The sequence below is a fragment of the Trichechus manatus genome, unplaced genomic scaffold (assembly GCF_000243295.1).
Source record: "Trichechus manatus latirostris isolate Lorelei unplaced genomic scaffold, TriManLat1.0 scaffold00170, whole genome shotgun sequence".
NCBI lineage: Eukaryota > Metazoa > Chordata > Mammalia > Sirenia > Trichechidae > Trichechus > Trichechus manatus.
The window spans coordinates 2,457,064-2,480,435 of NW_004444106.1; the positions used below are offsets into that span (position 1 = coordinate 2,457,064).

The window sequence follows — 23,372 nt, forward strand, 5'->3', positions numbered from 1 at the left end:
GGGGGGAGGAGGGAGGGGAGGAGTGGAGATGGCGGCGGCGGCGACTGAGGGGGGCGGGGAGCCCCGGGGAGCTGATGGGGTCTGCCTGGGGGTCCCGGGGGAAGTGGAGATAGTAAAGGGGCAGCCATTCGACGTGGGCCCTCGCTACACGCAGCTGCAGTACATCGGCGAGGGCGCGTACGGCATGGTCAGGTGAGGGGGCGTTCCAGGGGAGGGGGCTATTTGAGGGAAAGGGGTGATTTAAGGGGAGGGGGCTCCCAGAGTGAGGGAGGAGAGGGGAAGGAGTGCCGAATACTTTCTGAGCTGTGGCGACTCGAGCGTCCTGAAGAGGCAGGGGACTGTGGAGGCTCTGGGAGCGTCCCAGGGAGGGGACCTTTGAGTGCTTTCTGGGGGAGGGGGCTCTGCATATGTTCCCCGGGGAGGGGGCTTGGAGGCCTTGAACGGACCATTCTATACGGGAGGGGCGTCTGAGTGTATCTGGGGGAGTTGTGGGGACCTTGGGGAGGAAGGGGTGGAGACCTGGGGGCGAAGAGGTTAGGTGTTCTTGGGGAGGTAATAGTCTCAGTGAAGGGGGAGTGAAGGACCTTCTTTGGAGAGAAGATGCCTGTGATTCTCCCAGTGAGGCTGTGCCAGAGCAGTTTGGGACAAAGAGTAGAGCTCAGGGCTGGACAGGGTGGGGCAGGGCTTTGGGCTGGGGGCCAGGAGCCCAGTGAGGGACGAGGGCCAGGAATGCCTCCCTGCATCCTTTGGGAGGGGTCTGTGAACTCTCCCAGCCCCACTGTCTGCTCTGGGCTTTTGTTCCTGTGGGAACAGCTCTGCTGCCCAGGTACCTCACCCTGACACCCACCCCTGCCTTATCCCTTCCTTCCACCCCTTCCTATGATGCCCTCCATTTCACTGTATTTGCCTCACTGTATGTCCTCCACTCGTCTCCATCCCTGGACCTGTCTGGGGTTCAGGGGACGCATCCTATGGGAAGAGGAAGATGAAGGCTCAGGGCAACTAGAATGAAAGGGGCGTGAGGAGAGGGGATGTCAGTGAGCGGTCAGCCTCTTCCTCTGTTTGTGAAGTCACCGAAGGGCTGCCTGGCTGGTCCCCAGCCTTCTCCCTGGAGATCCCAGGCCTTCACAGCAGGAAGGAACCATCATTGTTTATGACTTGGCCAGAGCACTCTCCTGCTCCCTTCCCTCCCTGCCAAGGCCTGGGTGGGGCCACCAGTCCTGGATTCCCCCTTTGTAAGACCACGCTATCAACATCTCTCTGGGCCTTTCAGTTCAGCTTATGACCACGTGCGCAAGACTCGTGTGGCCATCAAGAAGATCAGCCCCTTTGAGCATCAGACCTACTGCCAGCGCACACTGCGGGAGATCCAGATCTTGCTGCGCTTCCGCCACGAGAATGTCATTGGCATCCGAGACATTCTGCGGGCACCCACCCTGGAAGCCATGAGGGATGTGTATCCTTCACCTTTGCCAGATGGCTGGCCAGGCATGGCCTTGGAGCTAGGCTGGGGCAGCATTGGCATTCTTTCCTTCTCCCCTACCACCCTCCAAAACAAACCCAGTAAAAGAAACTTTCCAGCCCGAGAGGCCACAGAGTGTAAGAGCATTGGGGCCTTGGTTGAATTCGGGCCTGCTGCAGCCAGGCCGTGTAGCCTTGGGCTAGTCCCTTCTCTGCTCTGTGCCTCACTGGGGGGCTGGGTGAGATAGTCTCTCTGGGAGCTTTGTCTTCTGACATCTGCAGTTCTGTGACATGATCCAGCCTCTGCCCACAGTTGGTTCTTGCTTGACAGACTGATGATTCTTTTCTCTCTGGGCCCCAGACTGGAACGAAGGCAGGAAGGAAGAAAACTGCCTTTCCTTGAGGGCCTGCTATGTGTCCAGTGCCATGCCTGCCAAGTACTTTGATCCTTCTTATTCTGTCTCCCAACTGTCCTATGAGATGGGCCTTATGACCTCTGTTTCAAAGATGAGGAAACAGAGAGGCTCAAAGTCTAAAATCAAGTGCTTCTGTTGCTGCCTTGTCCCCTCCCCCAAATAAGAACCTGTCCTTTCTCTGAGATTTCCTCTCAGAACCCCACCCAAGTCACCTCTGGATGTGAACCTTGACTAGGGAAGGACGCCTAGCCTTTGTTGCCCTCCCCTGGTATTGCTTTCCTAGTTGCTTGTGCACTTCCTGCCTAGCTTGACAGCTTCTGTTCCCAGCAGCTTGTGATACCATCACTCCTTCTCCTGTCCCAGACCTCCAGCCAAACCAAAAAAAAAAAAAAAACCAAACCTGTTGCCGTCGAGTTGATTCCAGCTCATGCAACCCTATAGGACAGGGTAGAATGGCCCTGTAGGGTTTCCAAAGAGTGGCTGGTAGATTCGAACTGCCAACATTTTGGTTAGCAGTCATAGCTTGCCATAGCTCTTAACCACTGTGCCACTAGGGCTCCACCCTCTACCCAGGAGTGGAGATTTGCACTACAGACTCTGCAGCCTCCACCACAAACTGGACAGGAAATCTCTGTGCTCACCCCTGACTCACTGTGCGACCTTAAGCCAGTCACTGCCTCTTGCTGGGCCTCCCCATTTATAAAGCAGCAAGGTTGATCCAGATGTCCTCAGAAGACCCTTTGGAGGCTGATTCTAAAAGACATTCAATACTTATTCCTCCAGAGACAAGCCAAATGGCATTTATTTATTTATATTTAGTATTTGTTTTATCTTAAAATAACAACTGTACATTTATTCCTCAGTCTTCTGATTTTTGGCCAGCGACTCTTCTTTGAGTAGGAGTGTGCTGTTGGGAGTGTCTCCTCATTTTTCTTGCACAAACCATTCCCATAAGGCAGGCATTTAAAAATAAGCAAATATTTATTGCATGTCAGATGGTGTTCATGCATTATCTCATTTAACCCTCTCAACAGCCGTGTGGCACAGACATTTATAATAGTTGATGTTTGCTGAGTACTTACCATGTGTCAAACACTGGGTTGACTGTGTTACATGGGTCCTATCATCCTATCCTCACAACCACCCTCTAAAGAACAGTTGTTTCTCCCATTTGCAGTTGGGGAAATAGAGGCACAGACAGGTCAGAAAGCCAAGGAGTAGTGGAGTAAGGATTTCAGATTTTGGTACGTTAACTCCAAAGCTGGTGCTCTGAGCTATGAAGTTCTGCGTCTCACAGTTAAGGGAGACTGAGCCATAAAACTCAAGCGCTTTGCTCAGGGTCACCCAGCTGAGATGTGAAGAGGCCCCAAGCCGCACAGCTGAGTATGAGCCTTGTCTGCCTAACAATATGGGCTGGCACATCTGAGTCCAAAGGGTCCCAACTGGAGGGGACGTGCAATCTAGTCACCAGGGCTTATTCTCCTTAATCCAGTGCCTTCTGCTACCCCCGGCCCGGGGAGGGGGTCTCTGGTGCCACCCTCAGCTACATTGTACAGGACCTGATGGAGACAGACCTGTACAAGTTGCTCAAAAGCCAGCAGCTAAGCAATGACCACGTCTGCTACTTCCTCTACCAGATCCTGCGGGGCCTCAAATATATCCACTCAGCCAACGTGCTGCACCGAGACCTAAAGCCCTCCAACCTGCTCATCAACACCACCTGTGACCTTAAGGTCAGGGTTTCGGGTGCTTCTCCAGGGACTGCCAGGTGGCCCTATAAGCGAAAGCCAGCCTCTCCCTCTGCCTTTGGTTTCCTCACCTCCATCAGGCACACAGCTACTCTCCACATTTCTGAAGGATCTTGGACAGATGGCTCTATGGGATCCTAGTGGGCCAGGAGACATTTCTCCGAGCCCCGCCCCATTGGAAGAATTTCTAGCTGACAGCTGGAAAAGGAATAGGACTGCCTCGGGAGTGAACTTCCTGTTCCCGAAGGGCCAACAGGCGTAGCAGAGTTTCTAGGAACTCCCTGGGGGCTAGGGCTATCAGGGAAGGCTTCTTGGAAGAAGTGGGGTTAGCAGAGGCATGGTGGCAGCAGTTTGTTTAATATGCAAGGGGGGCCCTCAGTGTGGATGAGTAGATGCTGGAAGTTATCCTGCTTTCTCTTCACTAAGTAGTCTGCCCTTGGGCAGGACTGTGCCCATCAGAGGAAGGGGACTTTTTTCCTAATTCACACAGAGACTCAGTCTAGGTCAGTGGAAGGCTTTTTTAGAGAGCATCCCAGGCAAGGGGAACAACATGGGCAAAGGCGTGGCCATACGACTGCTGGGCTTTGGAGGCCTTGAGCACCGAGTTCAGCAGCCTGGGTTTGATTCTAGATCTGTGATTTCGGCCTGGCCCGAATCGCCGATCCTGAGCACGACCACACAGGCTTCTTGACAGAGTACGTGGCTACACGCTGGTACCGGGCACCAGAGATCATGCTCAACTCCAAGGTAGGGGAGCTGCCCACTCCTGCAGGAAGGAGGCCAGGTTCCAGGAAGCCCTGGGCCACCTCCAAGCATGGCACTGACCCCCACAATGCAGGTAGCCCACCCCCTGAGCCTTGTCACATCACTCTGGCCCTTCGGCTCATAGAGGAAGCTGAGCATTCGCTCCTCCAGGCCTCAGCCCTCTGTCTCCCTGGCTGGTGTTGGATCTAGGTTGAGGGTGGTGGCTTGGCCCAGACAATAAAGCCTTGTGTTGAGGCTGGCTCAGGACCCCATCACTTTCTCCTCCTTCACAGGGCTACACCAAGTCCATCGACATCTGGTCTGTGGGTTGCATCCTGGCTGAGATGCTCTCCAACCGGCCCATCTTCCCCGGCAAGCACTACCTGGACCAGCTCAACCACATTCTGAGTGAGGCGGCCCTGACCGGCTGAGGGGGAGGGAGATTAGCTTATCAGAAATGAGAATTCTTTAGGGTCGGTGAATCTGTAGGGTTATGTGTTGAGCCCCTGTATCATCTCACAGTATTTCATTGAGGTATAGATACTATTTCCATTTGGTAGATGGGAAAGGCAAGGCCAAACCCCACATTTAGGAAGTCCTAGAGCCAGAATTTGAGCCTAGGTTTTCCTGAATGCAGACCCTTTGCATTTCACCACCTGGGGAGGTGACTCTCTGAGAGCCTGGAGTCGATCTCGGTGGGGGAGAGGGGGACTCTTGTTCTTGGTTCCTTGCCTGTTCTGCTCCCAGAAGGGGGAAGAAATCTCTCACCAAGTCACCTGCCTCACCCACAGGTATTCTGGGCTCCCCATCCCAGGAGGACCTGAATTGTATTATCAACATGAAGGCCCGAAACTACCTGCAGTCCCTGCCCTCCAAGACCAAGGTGGCCTGGGCCAAGCTCTTTCCCAAGTCAGACCCCAAAGGTGAGAGAGACTCGAGGGCTGGTATGGGATAAAAACTGAGTGCAGAGGGTATGTGAGCCCAGCAGCTAGCTGTCTGAATAGACAGGCCACAGGGCACTGAGAAGTAGAGTGATGCTTCTGGGAACTCCTTGGGCTTGCCCTTTGACCCCAGCCCCTGCCCTTCCCTAGCCCTTGAACTGCTAGACCGGATGTTGACCTTTAACCCCAACAAACGGATCACAGTGGAGGAAGCACTGGCCCACCCCTACCTGGAACAGTACTATGACCCCACGGATGAGGTGGGTCTGCTGCCAGCGGCAAGACGGACAGGTGGGTGGGTGGGCATCTCCCAAGGGCTAGCCTGAGCCTTGCTGTCTTTGTCATCACAGCCAGTGGCCGAGGAGCCCTTCACCTTTGACATGGAGCTGGATGATCTACCCAAGGAGCGGCTGAAGGCGCTCATCTTCCAGGAGACAGCCCGCTTCCAGCCTGGGGTACTAGAAGCCTCTTAAGCTGGATGGATGCCCCTGTTCCCTGGGGCCTGGTAAGTGCTCCCTACCACCTATGCACAGACTCACTCTGATATCAAGGTGTTCATCATGCCTCCGTACAGTCTCTCAAGTTTGCCTCACACCCATGATCCACACGTATGGTGACAAGAGAAGGGCCCAGAGTCTGCCCAGGCCATGGAGCTGTGGTCTGTCTCATCCCTTTGCCCCAGTCCCAAATGCCTCTCTGTGAACACCCTGCATCCTCTAGCCCCAGTAGCTGTTCCAGGCCCTCAGAGGTTATTGAGGGCCCCTGTCACCATCTGAGGAACGGAGCCAGGCTCTGACTCCCAGTGTGGGCAGAGTGGGGGCTGGGGGGCGGGCAGCGACTGCTCTGGGAGGAGCCCAGCACCCAGCAGCACCCAGTCTGACCCAGATGCCAGGCATCCTCCCACTTCGCGCTCCGGTCAGCAGTACACACACCTTTGGGGAACCCTGCTGGTCCTACCCCGACCCATGCTGTACTCCCTCCTCCCACCCCCAGTCCCCCCACAGTCACCTTCCTGTCTTTCACCAGCTGTGGCCTGATAGAAAGAAGGCAGACAGACCTAAGTTCAGACCCCAGCTCTGCCACTTAAGAGCTGCATGATCTTGTGGAAGATGCCTCAATTTCTTGGAGAGCGTTCTAATAATCAGAGCAAACACTTATATAGTGCTAAGTACTGTCCTAAGGGGCTGACGTGTATGAACTCATTTAATCCTCGCAGCAGCAACTTGAGATAGGTTCCGTTATTATCCCCATTTTACAGATAAGGAAACTGAGATACAGGGGGGTGAGATATCTACCCAGATGTGAGGATGAAATGGGAGAAATTGACGTCAGGACTCTGGCAGGTCCTGACGTGGGTACTAATGGTTCCTTTCCTGCTTGCCTTTTCATTTAGGCCCTGCCGCCTGCCTGCTCCTCCCCTGCTGGACTGTTAGAAAATGGACACTGTGCCCAGCCCACTCCCCGGCAGCCCTGGCCAGGGCAGAGGGTGGGTCTGGCCAACTTCTCTCCCTGTGCCTGGACTTCCTGCTTCAAGCAGACCAAGGCCCTTTTCCCTTTCTCCCTTCCTCCCCCAGGGCCTGAGGGACTCAGGTAACCCCAAAGCCAACTGCCCTCTCCCCTTGCTCTGCCTGCATTTACCCCAGCTATCTCAGTCTCTGGTAGTTCTGGAATCAAAGGGCGCTGACTGCCCAGGCACTTACTGAGGGGCGGCGAGGGGGCGGGGGCGCTGAGCAGGGACTCCTGGCTAGCCTAGCTCCACTCACCTCGTCAAAACCCCACCCCATTTTCCCTGAAGGAACATTCCTAAGTCTCAAGGGCTAGTATCCCTGAGGAGCAGGGCCCAGGCCTCAGCCCCCTCCCCCGCAAAGCTGTCCCATTTAATGCCCTGCTGCTTCTGTGTGTGGGTGATCAGAAGTGGAGGTGGGGGCACATGGCGAGCCCAGCGCCCCCGCCCACCTCCGTGTGCCTGTATCTAATATATAAATATAGAGATGTGTACGTGGACGACCCTGGCTCTGTCTGTGTTCGCCGATGCCCCTGACTCTACTAGCGCTGCTTTGAGGGCTGATGCCAGCAACAGCCCAGCCCCTTCCCAGCCGCAGTTTTACCCAGCCTCAGTGACCTTTGGTTGCCCACCACCACCCCACCCATCTGGTCAAGGTGTAAGGAATTCCAGACTCCTGGAAAGAGTGGGGTCGATTTTCCCCTTAGTCACTGTCCTCGCCCCCTCCAATGACTTCCTGTCTAACTGTCTAGGGGTGACTGGGGGGTGACTCAGGGGCTCCCTGCACACCCCCAGATTCTTCGAAAGTGGCAATGGCCGGTGTGTTCTCTTCCCTGGCCACAAGCTCCAGTGGGAGGGGGGAAGATTGCAGCAGCCTCCGTGGTGTGGACTTCATTCCCCCAGCATGGCTGAGGATAGAGGGATGCTGGGGCCTGTGAGAGCCCTATGCGTGTGAGGCCTGGGCAGCCTCTACATCTGCCTCTACCCCAGCCCCAGCCTAGTCTGCAGCCTGGCCCTGAGACAGCAGCAGACTCAGCAGGTCCCAGGGGCGTGGTGGCGGCCACTGGTAGGGCCAGCCTACACCAGCCAGGCAGGCAGCGAGACAGCCCAGTCCATCAGGGACATTGAGCTCGCAGCAGCCAGAGCCCTGAGCAGCAGTGCGGCCATGAGCCTTCTGCTGTACTATGCCCTGCCCGCCCTGAGTGGCTATGCCCTGCTCTCCATCTTATTCCTGCGCCGGCCACGCCTGCTGCACACACCTTGGGTTCCAGCCTTCTGTCCCCGCCTAGGGGCCCACCGAGGAGGTGAGCTGGGGCGGGGGTGGGAGGGGGTTGGGGCAGCAGCGATTGGGGGTGGAGTGGGAATAGCAAGACAGGTACCAGGGTGGACAGCAGAGAGTAGGTCTCAAGGCCAGGGTTCTAGATAGGGGACAGGTTCCAAGGTAGGAGGGGAGAGAGGGAGGACGTGGAACAGGGAAGTAGTAGTACCTGTGTGGACTGGGGGTGATGAGGCAGGGGATCAGAGGGGAAGGAAGGAAGAAGGCCAGTGAGGGGGAATGTGGGGTGAAAAGGTCGGGCCAGGCTCCTGGACCCCAGGCCTCAGGGACCCACTCCAGCTGCCCCCCACAGGATCTGGAGAAAGGCTGGAGAACACCATGGAGGCCATGGAGAAGTGAGTGCATCTGCCCCTGACCCACAGTTGCCATGTAAGGTTGTGCACGTTCCACATGACAGGACACCAAGGGGTCGTTTACTGCCTCATCTGGGTGACTGGCGCACCCTGGAGTTGTGCAGTGCACAGCCTGCACATCCCACCTTGACCTCTGCCCCCACCTTCCCCCAAACCTCCCTCAGACTATGCAGTCTGGCCCCACCCCCCATTTCCTGCTCCCCACTGACCTTTGCTCCCACAGCGCCATGGCGCTGAGAGCCGACCTCCTAGAGCTCGACTGCCAGCTGACGAGGGATGGCGTGGTGGTGGTGTCCCACGATGAGAACCTGTTACGCCAGTCAGGCCTGAACAGGGATGTGGGCAGCCTGGACTTCAAGGTGGGCCTTATCCCAGCCCCCAGGCCATATCACAGAGAGCCACCACACCTCCATTCATGCCTCCTAGTGACATCCTCCCTGCTCTCTCCCCCCAGGACCTGCCTCTCTACAAGGAGGAGCTGGAGGTTTACTTCTCACCCAGTGAGAGCATGGGCTGTGACCTCTGGGCAGAGCTGAGCCTGAATGGGGTTACAGCTTCATCCTGCCCTCTTTTCTCTTCTGAACTCACCCCCCATCCCATGATCCCCCTCCCCACCAGTCCTTCTCTGATTCCTCTTCCCGCAACCCCCTCCCCCCAGGCCACTTTGCTCACGGGTCAGACAGGCGCATGGTGCGCCTGGAGGACTTGTTCCAGAGGTTCCCGCGGACACCCATGAGTGTGGAGGTCAAAGAGCAGAACGAAGAGCTCATTCACAAGGTGGCACTGCGGTTGGGGGTCGGAGCTCCAGGTGGTGGAGAGAGACCTGGCTCTTCTCTTTACCTCCTGCTCCCCCCTCTCAGATCGCAGGCCTGGTGAGGCGCTTTGACCGCAACGAAATCACTGTCTGGACCTCAGAGAAGAGCTCAGTCATGCAGAAGTGCAAGGCTGCTGTGAGTCTGCTTTCCCTCTCTATGCTCGATTTCCCTGTGGCCCTTCCTCCCAGGAGCTGGAGTCCAGCCCAGCCTGAGGGGCCTAGACCTGAGGTACCTGGGAGGATCCTGGAGGAACTTGTCTCAAAGGGGAGGATATGGAGATGTGAGGTGTGGGGGAAAGTTTGTGAACAGAGGTGTGACAGTGGGAACAAGGAGGCTGCACTTAGGCCTCGAACGCTGGGCCAAGATGTGGCTTTGATCCCAGAGGTACTAGGGAGCCCCTGAACGTCCAAAGCTGTTCCCCCTGCAGCCCGAGCCTCCACTCTTCTTTCCCAGGAGCAGACTGACCGCTTTCCTTCTCCTTTTGTCTCTCCAGAACCCTGAGATGCCCTTCTCCTTCACACTAAGCCGAGGATTCTGGATGCTGCTGCTCTATTACCTGGGACTGCTGCCCTTCGTCCCAATCCCTGAGAAGTTCCTCTTCTCCTTCCTGCCCACCATCATTAACAGGTACCAGTGGTTGGGGGCAGGGGACAGGACCCTCTCAGATCCGTCTCGTCTAGCCCCATTGCTCAGGGTCCTCTCAGCCTGGCTGTGGAGGAGGAGACTCAGTCTCCCCAGCTCCCTGCCTTCCCCCAAACTTAACACCAAGGTCTTTTTAAAACAGCGGCTCTTACCCAGCATTCACAGATACAAAGGGAGCCATGAACCCCCTGAAATTATATGCAAATGTGTATTGATGTAGAGTTTTAGGGGAAAGAGATCGCTTATTATTCATCCAATAGATATGTACTCTGTTGTCATTCATCCTACTCTATGCCAGGTGCAGTTACGTTAGTAAATAAGACCGACGTGGGGTGGGGAGGCCCTTGGTGAGCTTATTACATTCTGGCTGGGGAGACAGTAACTAATTACAGCAACACTCTCAGATGCTCAAAAGGAAAAGGCAAGCCATTTCCTGCTAGTGAACAAGGTTTAACAAAGTAACAGCCAAGTAAGGAGCTGAGTAAGGTATCAGGGATTTGGATACTTCCCTGGCTCTCAAGTCCAGCCTCTGCCCTTTGCTTCCTGAGAAGTGGTCCCCAGTGGTTTTCTCCTCCCTCTGTTGTCCTGAGGGAAGCTCCTCAGCCAGCCCCCACAATCCTTTGCTACAGAGAGATCATTATAGCACAAAACTTTTTCTTAACTTTTTCTACAGTATTTGCAAATTATTTGTATATCCTTTAGCTTAATTGAGCTTTAAGCACCCCTAGGAGGTATAGGAAGCATGACCCCCATGGTACTCATGGAGAATTTGAGGCTCAGAGAGGCTCTGTGACTTGCCCCAGGTTACACAACTGGAGGTGCAGGTTTGTCTTGGGTCTGGCTCCAAAATCTGCCCTGGACATTGTAAAGGGCATCTGAAGTCCCCCCTGGAGTGGAGCAATTAGGGGCAAGCAGCTGACTCATTAAGCTCTGTCTGGTCTCAATAAATTGATCAGACCCAACCAGGAGGACCTCCAGACTGGGTCTCCAGCTTCGGAATCAAACTGGGTCTGGTCCTGGCCCTACCACTCACTTACTGTGTGACCTCAAGCAAGTTACTTTAGCTCTTTGAGACTGTTCCCTCAAAATGTTGAGGGGAGGGGCACACCCCTGACATCAAAGTGTGGATTCAAGGATATTGGAGTAGGATCTCACTGAAAAATGGGTGAATTGTTCATTTGGGCAGCTGCAAGGGCTCTTCTGGAGGGTGCAGGGTCACACTGGTCAGGGGTCACTACCACCCCACCCCCATCCCATGTGGCTGACCTCCAGCCTTCTCTCCACAGGACCTACTTCCCATTTTCCTGCCCTGGGCTGAACCAGTTGGCGGCTGTGGTTTCAAAATGGTGAGGTGGGCGAGAAGGTTGGGTTGAGTATTCCCAATAGAGACCCACTACTGCCCTTCTCCTTTGATCCCTCTCATCATCACCCTTGCCACCTCCTTCCCCCCAGGGTCATCATGAGGAAAAGTCTGATCCGACACTTGGAGGAGCGAGGGATACAGGTAGGACCTGATCATCACTCCCCCTCAGCAAGTAGGTGATTCAGGGCATGGGCCTGGCAGCTGAGTTCCAGTCATAGCTCTGCCTCTAACTAACTGGATCACTTGGGCAGGTCACTTTACCTTCTGAGTCTCAGTTTCTTCATCTGTACGACTGGGATAATGGGAGTATTTAGCTCTTTTGGATATGTAACTGGTACTTACAAGGGCTTGATAAATGTTAAGGTGATGATATATGGAACCTACTGTCCTGATCCCTGATGAGGGGGCTGGAGAAAGGCCAGAAAAAGGGGAAACCAGGCCCAGCCAACCCCTTCTCTCTCACCTGAGCACCTTCTTTGACCAAGTTATTCAATTAGCAAACCTCCATTGATCATGTACTATGTTCTAGGCACTCTGGTACTAGGGATAGAGCAGGGACCTTACAATCAAGGTAGAGGAAAGAAATAAAGCAGGCCATCACAAAGGCAGTGAGTGGACAGAAAGGAAACAGTGTCGTGGTCTCTGGGGTCAGGGCAGGCCTTCCTGAAGAAGTGAGGTGTGAGCAACCACATGAAGGGTGAAAGGAAGCTAGCTCATGGAGGAGGAAAGGAAGAACATTTCAGGCAGGAGGCTTAGCATGTGTGAAGGGCTGGAGCAGCTGGAGAACATGGTGGTCAGAGGAACCTGAGGGGTTCCATAGGGCTGCAGGCCGGAGGAAGTGGCACAGCGGAGCTAGAGAAGGCAGCAGAGGCTGAGGCAGGCAGGCCCTGTGAGCCTCAGTAAGGAGCGTGGACTTCAGCCCAAAGGGAAAGGAAGCTTTTGATGGTTTTAAAAAAGAGAGAAGAGAACTGATCCAACTTAGGTTTGTTGAGGGGAGGGTTACTCTGGCCACCATGTGGGAGGAGATTGTGGGGGCCAATATGGAATCAGAGAGCCCCTTAGGAGGCTGCTGCTGCCACTAATAGGACTTGGACCTGGGTGGCAGCAGTGGGGATGGATGGAAGAGTTAACTCACAGAGGAGGTGGCCAGCACTGGGCTGCTGATTGGATGTGAGGGAGAGGGAGGGATGGGAATGACAAAGCTCTTTCAGATGAGCCCTCTCACTTCAGGGACCTTCACCACAATTCTGTGAGATTGACGGATCACCCTCATTTGTCAAATTAAGAAAGCAGGAGGCCCGGTGACTTGCGGGGGTTAAAAATACCATATCCACCTACCTTGTTGCCCACTGGGAAGTAGTGGCGTGCTGGTAGATGTTCAAAAGCCAGCTCTCTCAGATTTTAAAAAAAGGGGGGTGGGGGGGTGGACGCTGATTTGAGTCAATTTCCCTGGTGTAAATACTCACACCTTTGGTCAATTTCAAGCTAGGAATTCACTGAATGCAGAGTTGGCAAGAGATGTGTGCTAGCACTCCATTATATATAGCATTTGCACCATCCAGATTCAACATCAAAATATTTAGGGAAGTGATGTGTTTGGAGTATTTATTACTTTTGGTTTTAATATAATTTATCTAATTATAAGTTCATATAATTTAATTTTTAATAGTAGCTGTGTTTAATAACCAGTTTACAAAATTCCTGAAAACTTAACAATCAACTCCAGCATTCCACTACTGGGAGGGCCCCACAGGGGAGGAGATAAAGCCCTGTTCCAGGTAAAGTTGTTTGGAAACTACAAGCGCTTTCCTTCCTACTCAGGTGATATTTTGGTGCCTTAATGAAGAGTCAGATTTTGACATGGCCTTCAGCCTGGGGGCCACTGGCGTCATAACTGATTACCCCACAGCCCTGAGGCGCTATCTGGACAACCACGGAACAGCTGCTCGGGCTTCCTAAGCTCCAAGGCCCTCACTCTCTGCTCTGTTTCTCTTTCCCAATAAATATTTTCTTTTTAGTCATGTGTTTGTGCTTGAGGAGGGGATCCTGGAAGACTAAAGATGGCAGCTTAGGGCAAAGAAGCCCTGGGGCCAGAGCCTGCGGCTCGAACCAGCTTGACCCACTGGTTCCACTACATTCCAGATCCAGTGTAATGCCACACCCAGTGCCAGTCTGGCCTCTGCTCTCCTCAGGAAATGTCCCTTGCACGGCCAACCCAGGTGTCCTGGCCCCCAGCCCCTTCACTGAGAGCCACAGATGATGGTTCCATTCTCCTGAGGCCATTAAGAGCTCCAGGCACACAGCAAGGGACTTGACTCTCCTGTGTCCTGCCTCTGTGGGCCTCCTCGCTGGGCTGCAGAGGATGGGGATGAATGGGACAGCAGAGTTCACAGCACCCATCTACTGCTTAGCAGTTCCAACCTTCCACTCCAGAAAGCCTGTCTTCCCAGGTGCTCAGGCTCCCTGAAGTTCTTGGCTCTCCCCAGCCCTGGTACCTTAGTCATTTATCCATTCGCGTATTTCACAAACGTCAGCTGTCTCTAGGCCAGGCTGGGTACTGGGGCCCTAGCAGTGAAAAGGCAAGTCTAACATGGCAGACATGCTTAAAACAGACATCTTCAACTGAATTCAGAGATAGCATCTAACCCAGGGGTAGGGGCATCAGAGGAGACTGCCTGGAGGAGGTGATGCTGGACAATAGAAATTGGCCTGCACCAAGGATCTGACTCCCAGATAGGCACCTTTAAGCTCTTCCATTGTAAGTGAACTGATCCTGTACCTGGTAGTATGGCAAAAACTATGGAATCAGACCAAAGTGAGAATCCGAATCATAATCCTGGGAGACTTGCCAAACATCTCTGGGCCTCAGTTTCTCGGTTAAATGGGCACCATAGTAGAAACTGCTTCATAGGATATGCTACAGGGATTAAAAGAGTGAGGTGCAGACGGTGGGAAACGCAGGTAGTTACGGCTATTATTTTCCGGGTGCATGAGTCCAGCTACCATCTCCCTCCTGATCCTTGCCCCTTCAAGGACCCCCAGGGCCCAAAGGGGCGCCCAGGCCTGCGGCGCTGAGGGCCCAAGGGCTTGTCTGCCATCCGCAGTCGCATTTCCGGGCCGGCCGGAGACCGGAGCAGGGGGAAGGGCAGCTCAGGCCTGCGCTGGCCGCCGGATGACGCGCCCCCTCATTTGCATGCTGCAAGCCGATTGGCCACGGCGGCCGCCGGGACAAGAAGCCGGCCCCCTCCCCCTCCCGCCGCAGCGGCGGCGGCAGCAGCTGGTCTCGGTGTAAACAAGTCGCGGCGGCTGCGAACCCGGGCCGGGGGGACGGCGCCCGCTAGGAGCGCCCCCCACTCCTAGGGCAGGCCACCGGCGGACCGGGCCCCCGCGCGCCCAAGCGAGGTGAGGCCCCGCGCCACCGCCCAGCCAACGAGGACTGCCCCTTCTCCCGGCGCCCGCTCCCTACCCCCCCACCCCCGCGCCCCAGGTGAGCCCCGGGGTCTCAGGTAAGGCTCCGCGATGCAGGTAAGATCCCCTCGGCATACGTAAGGCCTCAGCGCCCCCAGGTAAGAGCACCTCTTTTTCTAGATGACCCTCCACCTTCAGTGAGGCCTCCTGCCACTTCTAGGTGAGGCACCCTCTCCCCAGGTGAACTGCCTGTGTCTTTAGTGAAGCCCCTGCCACAGTCCAAATGAGGTCCCAAGGACCACGTAATTCGTCACCTCCCATGCTCCCTCTAAACTGGGACCTGACAGCCCATGCACTCTAAAGTCCCTTCCTCCAACTTCAACTGCCAGGCCAGAAGTGGTGAGGCTGGACAGAGGTGGGTGACTCACCTTGGGCTCCTCCTAGCCTCAGTTTCCCCGTTGATGCAACCTGAGGCCTCCTCAGTGAGTCAAAACTGAGATGACTCTGGCCCTGGGGGAGGCTGCTGGCTCTGGGGAGAGGAGACAGCAGCCAAGTGTGACAGAGAGAGTCCCCATGGCCCTGGGCGTGCCCACATGTGTGTGGCCCGGGGACTGACAGCCCATTCCCTCCCTCCCTGGCAGGCACTGAGCTCCCTCTGCTCCCCGTGGGCTGCTCCCCGCGTGGGGCCACTGCCCCCGGCCCCCGCCATGGTGCGGATTTCAAAACCCAAGACGTTTCAGGCCTACTTAGATGATTGTCACCGGAGGTATAGCTGTGCCCATTGCCGTGCTCACCTGGCCAACCACGACGACCTCATCTCCAAGGTAACCAGGCCACAGGTGGGGCTGCAGTGGGAGACTGGAGGGGCTACCTGGCAGCTCCCCACCAGTAGCTCTGACGCCCTCTTCTCCTCTTCCCACCCTTTAGTCCTTCCAGGGCAGTCAGGGGCGTGCCTACCTCTTCAACTCCGTGTGAGTATTCATTCTCCCTCATCTCTTTCCCTGACCTCTGCTGTGATCTGTGACCCCTGGCATGATGCTGAGGCTCCCAGTTCCCTGATTGAGGCAGGAAGCTATGATCACCTTTCAGTGGATGGGGGCTTGTGATGATGGGACCGTCCTGGGACTGCCCCATGTCCCCAACAGGGTGAATGTGGGCTGCGGGCCAGCCGAGGAGCGTGTGCTGCTGACAGGCCTCCATGCTGTTGCTGACATCCACTGCGAGAACTGCAAGACCACTTTGGGCTGGAAATATGTGAGTCAGCGACCTCTGACCCCAGGCTAGCCTCTGACCTGACCTCACATCACCTCCTCCTCACATCAGTCATTGGTGATCTTTCAAAGTGTACAGGCCTAGCTCACACAAGTCTGCCTTTTGATCCCCTGACCATGTTGTGTTCTCTCATATCCTGCAAGGGCTTTTAGAAATTTTCTCTTAACTCATCCCTTCCGTCACAGGCCCTAGCATCCTCATTTTAGAAATGAGGATATAATCAGAGTTACTGTTTATTAAATGCTTATGAGCCATGTGCTTGGCATATGTTATCTCATTCAATCATTACGACAATCCTTCAGGTAGAGTCTATTATTACCTCCATTTTACAGAAGAAGAAACGGAGGCCCAGAGGTGCTAGGTATCTTGCCTATAGTCATACAACTGGTAAGTAGCCCAGAAGGGACCAGAATCCTAATTTGTTTGTTTTTTTTCCAAACCTGTGATCACCAGATCATACTGTTATTCAGAGTGTCAGAGAGGTTGTCCAAGACCCCACAGCAACATGGAGCTTGGGTCCATGGGTCTCCTTTTCCACTGTCCTCATTGCCACTGCTGCTGTCCAGGGTCTCATTTCACTACCCTGAGTCTCATTTCCTTATCTAGTAGTTGAGGATAAAGCCACTGCCTGGCACCCAAGATTGTTGTGGGGATCTGATTAGATGCAGCAGAGGAAGACGGTCTGGAGAAACTGCAGGGGCCAGGATTACTCAGGCATGGCTTAGAGCTCCAGTGCCTCTGTGAGGTGTATCCCCCAGGCAGAGACAGACATACAGCCCTGACTTGAGTTCACCTTTGGCCCTGCCACAGATTTGCTGTATGTACCTGGGCAGATGCTTGGCTTCTCTGGGCCTCTGTTAAATAAAGAGGTGGCTTACTCCAGAGCACAGAAACTCAAGTGCCTGCAAGGCCAAGCAGAAACTGTAGATTTGCAAAAGTGGTAAGATAGATCTAGGGAAGGGGAAGTGTATGGCAAACTGGAGTAAGCATGGCTTGCTTATATTTTAGTATTTTAAATTATTGAACTCTGCTCTCCAAACAAAACACATGTATAGGTTGAAATGGGCCCATGGGTCACCAGTTTGCAACTCCTGGCATATGAAATCTTTTAGACGCTTCATATCCTCTCCGTTGGAGCCAACATTAGTACTAAAACATGCCATGATCCAGTGAGTTCTACTCCATGGTGAAAACTTGGCCCTGTCATCTACCAGGTGTGTGACCGTAAGCAGTGGCTTGGCTTCTCTGGGCAACAGTTTCCTCATATGTAAAATGAGGCCATTCATGTCCCTTCTTCCAACCCCTGTCCCTTGGTAAGTCTGTTGCTTCAGAGATGACTGGCCCCTCTTCTCCTTTCAGGAACAGGCCTTCGAGAGCAGCCAGAAGTACAAAGAGGGAAAGTACATCATTGAACTCAACCACATGATTAAGGACAATGGCTGGGACTGACTGACCCCTGCTCCTGACACATGTGGCTCCAGCCCGGCCTGGCCGCTGGGGGGCGCCACTGGCCTCCCTCCCTGGCCAAGGGCGCTCTAGCCCTTCGGAGCCCCTGCAGAGGAAGGACCTATCTCCTGTACATATATTTTATTGCATGCACTGTGACCTTGGGGGAGAATCAGAAGGGGGACTGCACCCTTGCCCCTCCTGCGATCTGGCTGGCTTGGATCTCGTTTTTAAATCCTTTCTACCCCGGCTGCCCTATAGATACGGCCTGAGTGCTGCTCTCTAGGCCCTAGTGCCTGTAAACTTCTCGTCCGACCCGACCCTCTTACCCCACGCGTGTCAGCACCCCTCATTCTGTAGCGTTTGTAAATAATAAAACAATGAAGTGGAGACAGTTCCAGGCTCGCGTGGAATCCTGGAATGGGGGACTCAGAAGGCAGATGCCTGGCCCTACAGACCTGCTCCTTTCTGAACCCCTACAGGTGTGGGGCAGGCACAGCCGTCCATGCTGGGAGCCTGCTCTTCTGGGTCCTGGCTTCAGCCATCCTCTTTGGGACTCAGGTTGGGTCTCACGGCCGGTGGCTCCCTGGGCCCCGACCGGGGCTAATCGCCGTCGTCTCGGCTTTAGCGTTTTGCCGCCGCCTAGGGGCAGTTCTCTGGGAAGCAACCCCGTAACCAGTTTCGCCGCCATTCTCGCCCCGACTACAACTTCCAGCGGCCCCAGCGCGGTCTGTGTTTCCTTCGTGCCGCGCTTCGGCGCTGGGCCTGCTGGGAAGTGTAGTTCCGAGGTTTCCCCAGCACAGGACAGGATCTTCTGCCGTCAGCGAGACTGTCGAGCTGCGCGCACCTATAAACTTTCGAGCCCTGGCTGAGCGTAGAGGTTTTCCAGAATGGGAACCGAGGCGAGCCCCAGGGTTTGGGCCTCGCCTGCGGACTCCTCGAGGTCCCCAGTGCCCTGCGTAATAATGAGCTCAGTCCTCGTCCCCCCGGCCCTGAACTTTCCTTCCAGTTAGGCTCCTTCCTTGCAAGCGCCGTTCTCCAGGTGAAGGGGGGGGGGGTGTCACCTGCCAGAAAAGTCTAGGGGACCAATGCCCGCCCCAGGACTCTAGGCTCGTCCCCAGGGTCCAGACCCCGCCCCTCGGTAGTTTATTCCTAGCCGGGGCTCCCCCCGTGGGAACGGGGACCAGCTGGCCGGAAGCGCCAAACTGCGTCCCCTGTCCGAGCCCCGGGGATCAATCAGGCCGAGGAGTTAATTATGTAATGAGGGAGCAGGGGGTCGGGGCTAATGAAGGCGCCAAGGGGAGGGGGGAGGAGGGGAGGTTACCCAGGTATCCGGCCTCCTCTTGGACCCTTCGAGGCCCTAGGGGTCTCCACTCCAGCCCAACTCCAGGGCCCCAAAGAGGGGAGGGGCTGTGATCTTGGGTCTGGAAGGGGCTGAGCAGCGAGCTATAAAGGGGGCATCTCTCTACACTGGGGGGACTCAAGGCAGCGTGACCTGAGGCCAGACTAGACTACTCCATGTACCATCCACGGGAGTTGTACCCCTCCCTGGGGACCAGCTACCGCCTTGGGCCCCCCCAGCCTGGGGCAGACTCCAGCTTTCCGCCTGCTCTTGCCGAGAGCTACCGCTACCCGGGTGAGCATTGGGACTGGCTCCTGTGTAGGCGCCTGGGGAGACTGTGGCCCTTGGCTGGTTCCTCATTCTCCCTTCATCTCCAGATCTGGACACTCCCAAACTGGACTGCTTCCTCTCTGGGCTTGAGGCTGCTCCCCGCACCCTGGCCGCACCCCCACCTCTGCCCCCTCTTCCCCCGGTCCTGGGCACTGAGCCGGCTCCTCCAGCCCCAGAGGCCCTTCACACACTCCCTGGCGTCAGCCTGAACCTGGAGAACCGGGAACTGTGGAAAGAGTTCGACTCCGTGGGAACAGAGATGATCATCACCAAAGCCGGGAGGTGAGGGGGCCTGTGCGAGGGTCAGAGGACCCAGTGTGTTCCTGGTGGGGGTCTGTTGGAAAAGGTAGAGTCACTGGTGATGGGACTAGGTTTGGGGGATCTTGGGGAGTTGGAGCCCTGCCTCAGGTCAGAGTCTGATTGTGGCCGGGATCAAGGATTACTCTGTGACTGGATCAGGGCTCACTCTGTGTCAAGGGTCAAGAGTCAGTCTATGGAGTATGTGGCTGGCTTTAGGGAACAATCTGTGGCAAAGGTCACAGGTCAGTCTGGGTGGGCCAGGGTCAGGAAGTCTGGCTGGGTTATAGGTCAGTCTGTGGCTGGAGTCAGGGGTCAGACTATGGGGTCAAGGGCCAGCCAGAGACCAGCAGTAGGGAAATCTGGCCAGGGTCAGGGGTCAGTGTGTGACTTGGGTAGGAGTCATATATGACAAGGTCTGGGGTTACCTTAGAGACAGTGATGTGGTCAGTGTGTGGCTTGTATAGGGCTCTCTTTCTAGGCCAGGAATTTAGGCACTGGCATGGTGAGCTCTCTGCCCTGCTGAAGGCAGGGTATATTTTTTTAAAGAGAATTTGTCTGATTACTGCAGATTCTGGGGCTGGAGGTCAGGTGAGGAGACTGGGAGGCTCCTGGAAAGATTTCAGGGAGAAAAGTTTGTCACCATACCTCTGCAATTGGTGTTTGAGGGGCTAGCAGTCAGGGGTCTGGCTCTGCTCCTAACCTGCTGTGTCACCCTGGTCAGATCACCTAATCTGTGTCATTTCCCCATCTGTAAAATGGCGCCAGACAACATTCCAGCTCTAAGATTCTGCCCTCTGAGTTCTAATTCCACCTCCCTCGATGCTTCTCTGACAGAACTGGGTGAGCCTGTCCCTCTGCCCTCTCTGCTAGTGCTGTGCCCACCCTGGCCAGTGGGTAGCTCCAGGCCTGTCTCATCCCCTCCCCTGTCCAGGCGCATGTTCCCTGCTTGCCGAGTGTCGGTCACGGGCCTGGACCCTGAGGCCCGCTACCTGTTTCTTCTGGATGTGGTCCCAGTGGATGGGGCCCGCTACCGCTGGCAGGGCCGGCGCTGGGAGCCCAGTGGCAAGGCAGAACCCCGCCTGCCTGACCGCATCTACATTCACCCCGACTCTCCTGCCACCGGTGCCCACTGGATGAGGCAGCCTGTGTCTTTTCATCGCGTCAAGCTCACCAATAGCACGCTGGACCCCCACGGCCACGTGAGGCCCAGGCTGGGACCCCAAGATAGGGACTGGGGGTGGTGCTGGATGGGGAGCTAAGGCTGGGGTCGGGGGCAGGGAGTCACTCCCTTTCTTCCCTCTCAGCTGATCTTGCACTCCATGCACAAGTACCAGCCCCGCGTACACCTGGTGCGGGCTGCCCAGCTTTGCAGCCAACACTGGGGGGGCGTCGCCTCCTTCCGCTTCCCAGAGACCACGTTCATCTCCGTGACAGCCTACCAGAACCCACGGGTGAGTGGCCTTGCTTTAGAGGGTGGTGGTGCCCTACCCTCTCAGGAGCTTTGACCCTGGCTGTGTATCCCCAGATCACACAACTGAAGATTGCAGCCAACCCCTTTGCCAAGGGTTTCCGGGAGAATGGCAGAAACTGTAAGAGGTAGGCAGTGTTCACTCATTCATTCAGCAAATGTTTACTAATCATCCACTATGTGCCAGGCACTGTGCTGGATGCCAGGAGCACAATGGTAAGTAAAAACAGCAAATACTTACTTAGCATCTGTTCTGTGCCAGGCACAATTCTATGCACTGGAAACACATGGATAAATAAAACAAACCAAGGCCCTTGCCCTCATGGAACTGATATTCCAGTGGGCAGACCAGACAGTAAACAAGAGAAATAAATATTACATATTAGGGATAAGTTCTGAAGAGAAAAGAAAGCAGGCAAGGAAGATAAAAAGGACTGGAGTGAGGTATTAGATAAAAAGCATGGAAAGACCTCACAGAGAAGAGGACATGTGAGAAAAGACCTGAAGGAAGCAAGGGAGGGAGCCAGTGGCTGTTTGGGGAAAAGCATGCCAAGAAGTGGAAACAGCACGTGCAAAGGCCCTGAGGTGGGAGCCTTGCCTGTAGTGTGGCTGGAGTGGAGAGGGCAAGTCAGAGATGAGGTCAAAGCTGTGATGGGGAGCCAGCTTGTTGGACGGTAATGATCTTAGAAAGGACTTGGCTTCTAGCCTAAGTACAGCCCCCTCAGCTGGCTCCTAGTCTCAAGAAGCGTGTAGTCAGTCTGTCAGGAGAGAAAGACATTCTTCAAAGGATCATCCTAATAAATGTAAAATTTTAACTGTGACAGAGGGTATCAGGGAGAGTGTGTGGTGCCACAGAGATCAGGGAGGACTTCCTTGAACTGAGGTGAGAAGGATGAGTTAAGCAGGTAGTGAAGAGACAGAAGATTCCAGAGAGAGGCCCTGAGTTGGATGCCAAGTAAGAGGGGCTGAAACACAGCAAGTGTAAATGGAGCAGAGCGAGTAAGGTGGGATGAGCCGGGGTCAGACCAGGCAAGGCCTTGTAGCTTGGGAAGGAGTCTCAATTGATCCTAAATGCAACTCCATGGGAACAGAGATGAAAAGTTTTAAGCCAGGGAATAAATCCCAGCTCTGCCCTGGTGGCTCAGTAGTTAAAATCCACCAGCCACTCCTTGAAAATCCTATGGGTAGTTCTATTCTGTCCTATAGGGTCGCTATGAGTCAGAATCAGCTCCACAGCAACGGCTTTTCTGCCACTTTCTAGTCATTTAATTCTCTGGTTTTCAGTTTCTTCATCTGTAAAATGGGTATAACGGCACCTACCTGATAGGGTTCCTGGGAGGGTAAAATGCCTGGCACCTGGTAAGTGCTATTATTATTACCATTGTCGTCATCATCATCATCATCATCATCATCATCATCATCATCATCATCATCATCCCCTAGGGAGCGAGACGCCCGTGTGAAGAGGAAACTTCGGGGCCCAGAGCCAGTAGCTACAAAGTCCTATGGGAGTGGAGGTGAGTGTAGTTCCAATGGTGCTGGGGCCTGGCCTGCAGTGCTGACCCTCCACTGCCCAACCTGTCCCTTCTGTCTCCAGATACACCTGGTGGTCCCTGCGACTCCACACTGGGTGGGGATGTCCGTGAGTCAGACCTGGAGCAGGCCCCAGCACCCCGGGAAGCTGCCTCGGCCCCAGCTCCTCCATGTGGCGGCCCTAGTGCCGAGGCCTACCTTCTGCACCCTGCAGCTTTCCATGGGGCCTCTGGTCACCTTCCAACCAGGTGAGTGGGACAAGGGCACAGGGCTGGGCCAGGCCAGGGGTTCTTCACTGTTCTGATACCTCTTTCCACTTCAGGACCCCCAATTTCCCTGAGGCTCCAGACTCTGGACGGCCAGCCCCCTACTCAGCTGCATTCCTAGAGCTGCAGCCTGGGCCAGGGGGCTCAGGGTACCCAGTAGCTCCACCCACAGCACCCTTTGCTCCACACTTCCTTCAAGGGGGCCATTTCCCCCTATCCTACCCGGGACCTGGGGGTTACCTGGATGTGGGCTCCAAACCAATGTACTGAGCCATTGCTGGCCCCTCTTGTCTTCCATCACAAACCTCCACTTCCCCTTCCCCCAGCCCTGTAGCCCCCTCGCTTCCACTGGCCCCATCCCCCACACCAAATGGCTGCCTTGGGCCTGCCCCCCCTTCACACTTTGATTTCACTCCCACCCACCTCTGGCTTCAAAGCCTGAGCAGGGATGCTGGGAGCCCAGCTGGGGCCAGCTTCCCCTTACCAGCTCTCACCTTGGTGTGAATGGAGAGAGGCTCTGCCTGGCCAAATGGGGCCACAGGCCAGCACCCCCACCTCCTGGGCCTCACCCTTGGGCTCGGGCATGTTCTGCCCCCTCGCCCCAGTGCGAGCCACACCAATTTGTTCTCAGGACCAGAGTATTTTTGTTAATAAAACTTGAAAGACACGAGTGCTCTGGAAATG

The 23,372-nt window shown here is 55.2% G+C and overlaps 4 protein-coding genes across 9 annotated transcripts; all 4 read left to right on the plus strand.

Annotated features, from left to right (window-relative positions):
- Positions 1-9: 9 nt before the first annotated feature.
- Positions 10-7,305, plus strand: MAPK3 (mitogen-activated protein kinase 3). Its single transcript, XM_004386624.3, has 9 exons — positions 10-192; positions 1,274-1,456; positions 3,421-3,610; positions 4,256-4,372; positions 4,663-4,777; positions 5,161-5,292; positions 5,461-5,570; positions 5,661-5,815; positions 6,704-7,305. Exons 1-8 carry the CDS (start codon positions 29-31, stop codon positions 5,781-5,783), a joined length of 1,134 nt encoding a protein of 377 aa, XP_004386681.1. The 5' UTR covers positions 10-28; the 3' UTR covers positions 5,784-5,815; positions 6,704-7,305.
- Positions 7,306-7,979: 674 nt separating this feature from the next.
- On the plus strand, positions 7,980-13,282 carry GDPD3 (glycerophosphodiester phosphodiesterase domain containing 3). Its single transcript, XM_004386762.1, has 10 exons — positions 7,980-8,118; positions 8,443-8,485; positions 8,727-8,862; positions 8,958-9,003; positions 9,162-9,280; positions 9,364-9,453; positions 9,812-9,945; positions 11,247-11,306; positions 11,413-11,464; positions 13,145-13,282. Exons 1-10 carry the CDS (start codon positions 7,980-7,982, stop codon positions 13,280-13,282), a joined length of 957 nt encoding a protein of 318 aa, XP_004386819.1.
- A 1,293-nt stretch (positions 13,283-14,575) lies between these two features.
- Positions 14,576-17,843, plus strand: YPEL3 (yippee like 3). Of its 6 annotated transcripts, none has more exons than XR_002825658.1 (7): positions 14,576-14,725; positions 15,373-15,555; positions 15,659-15,702; positions 15,877-15,985; positions 16,306-16,390; positions 17,116-17,217; positions 17,363-17,837. XR_002825658.1 is itself a non-coding variant. In XM_023741025.1 (6 exons), the coding sequence occupies exons 2-5, from the start codon at positions 15,439-15,441 to the stop codon at positions 17,191-17,193; spliced, it is 348 nt and encodes a 115-aa protein (XP_023596793.1). In that variant the 5' UTR covers positions 14,576-14,725; positions 15,373-15,438; the 3' UTR covers positions 17,194-17,217; positions 17,363-17,837. The 6 variants fall into 6 exon arrangements, 4 of the variants coding, with proteins under 4 accessions (XP_023596793.1, XP_023596792.1, XP_023596794.1 ...); XR_002825659.1 differs by having other exon boundaries at positions 16,336-16,390; XM_023741025.1 differs by lacking the exon at positions 16,306-16,390.
- A 1,091-nt stretch (positions 17,844-18,934) lies between these two features.
- TBX6 (T-box transcription factor 6) lies at positions 18,935-23,370 on the plus strand. Its single transcript, XM_004386628.1, has 8 exons — positions 18,935-19,085; positions 19,169-19,403; positions 20,353-20,620; positions 20,726-20,872; positions 20,947-21,017; positions 22,333-22,406; positions 22,487-22,670; positions 22,745-23,370. Exons 1-8 carry the CDS (start codon positions 18,968-18,970, stop codon positions 22,956-22,958), a joined length of 1,311 nt encoding a protein of 436 aa, XP_004386685.1. The 5' UTR covers positions 18,935-18,967; the 3' UTR covers positions 22,959-23,370.
- Positions 23,371-23,372: the final 2 nt, after the last annotated feature.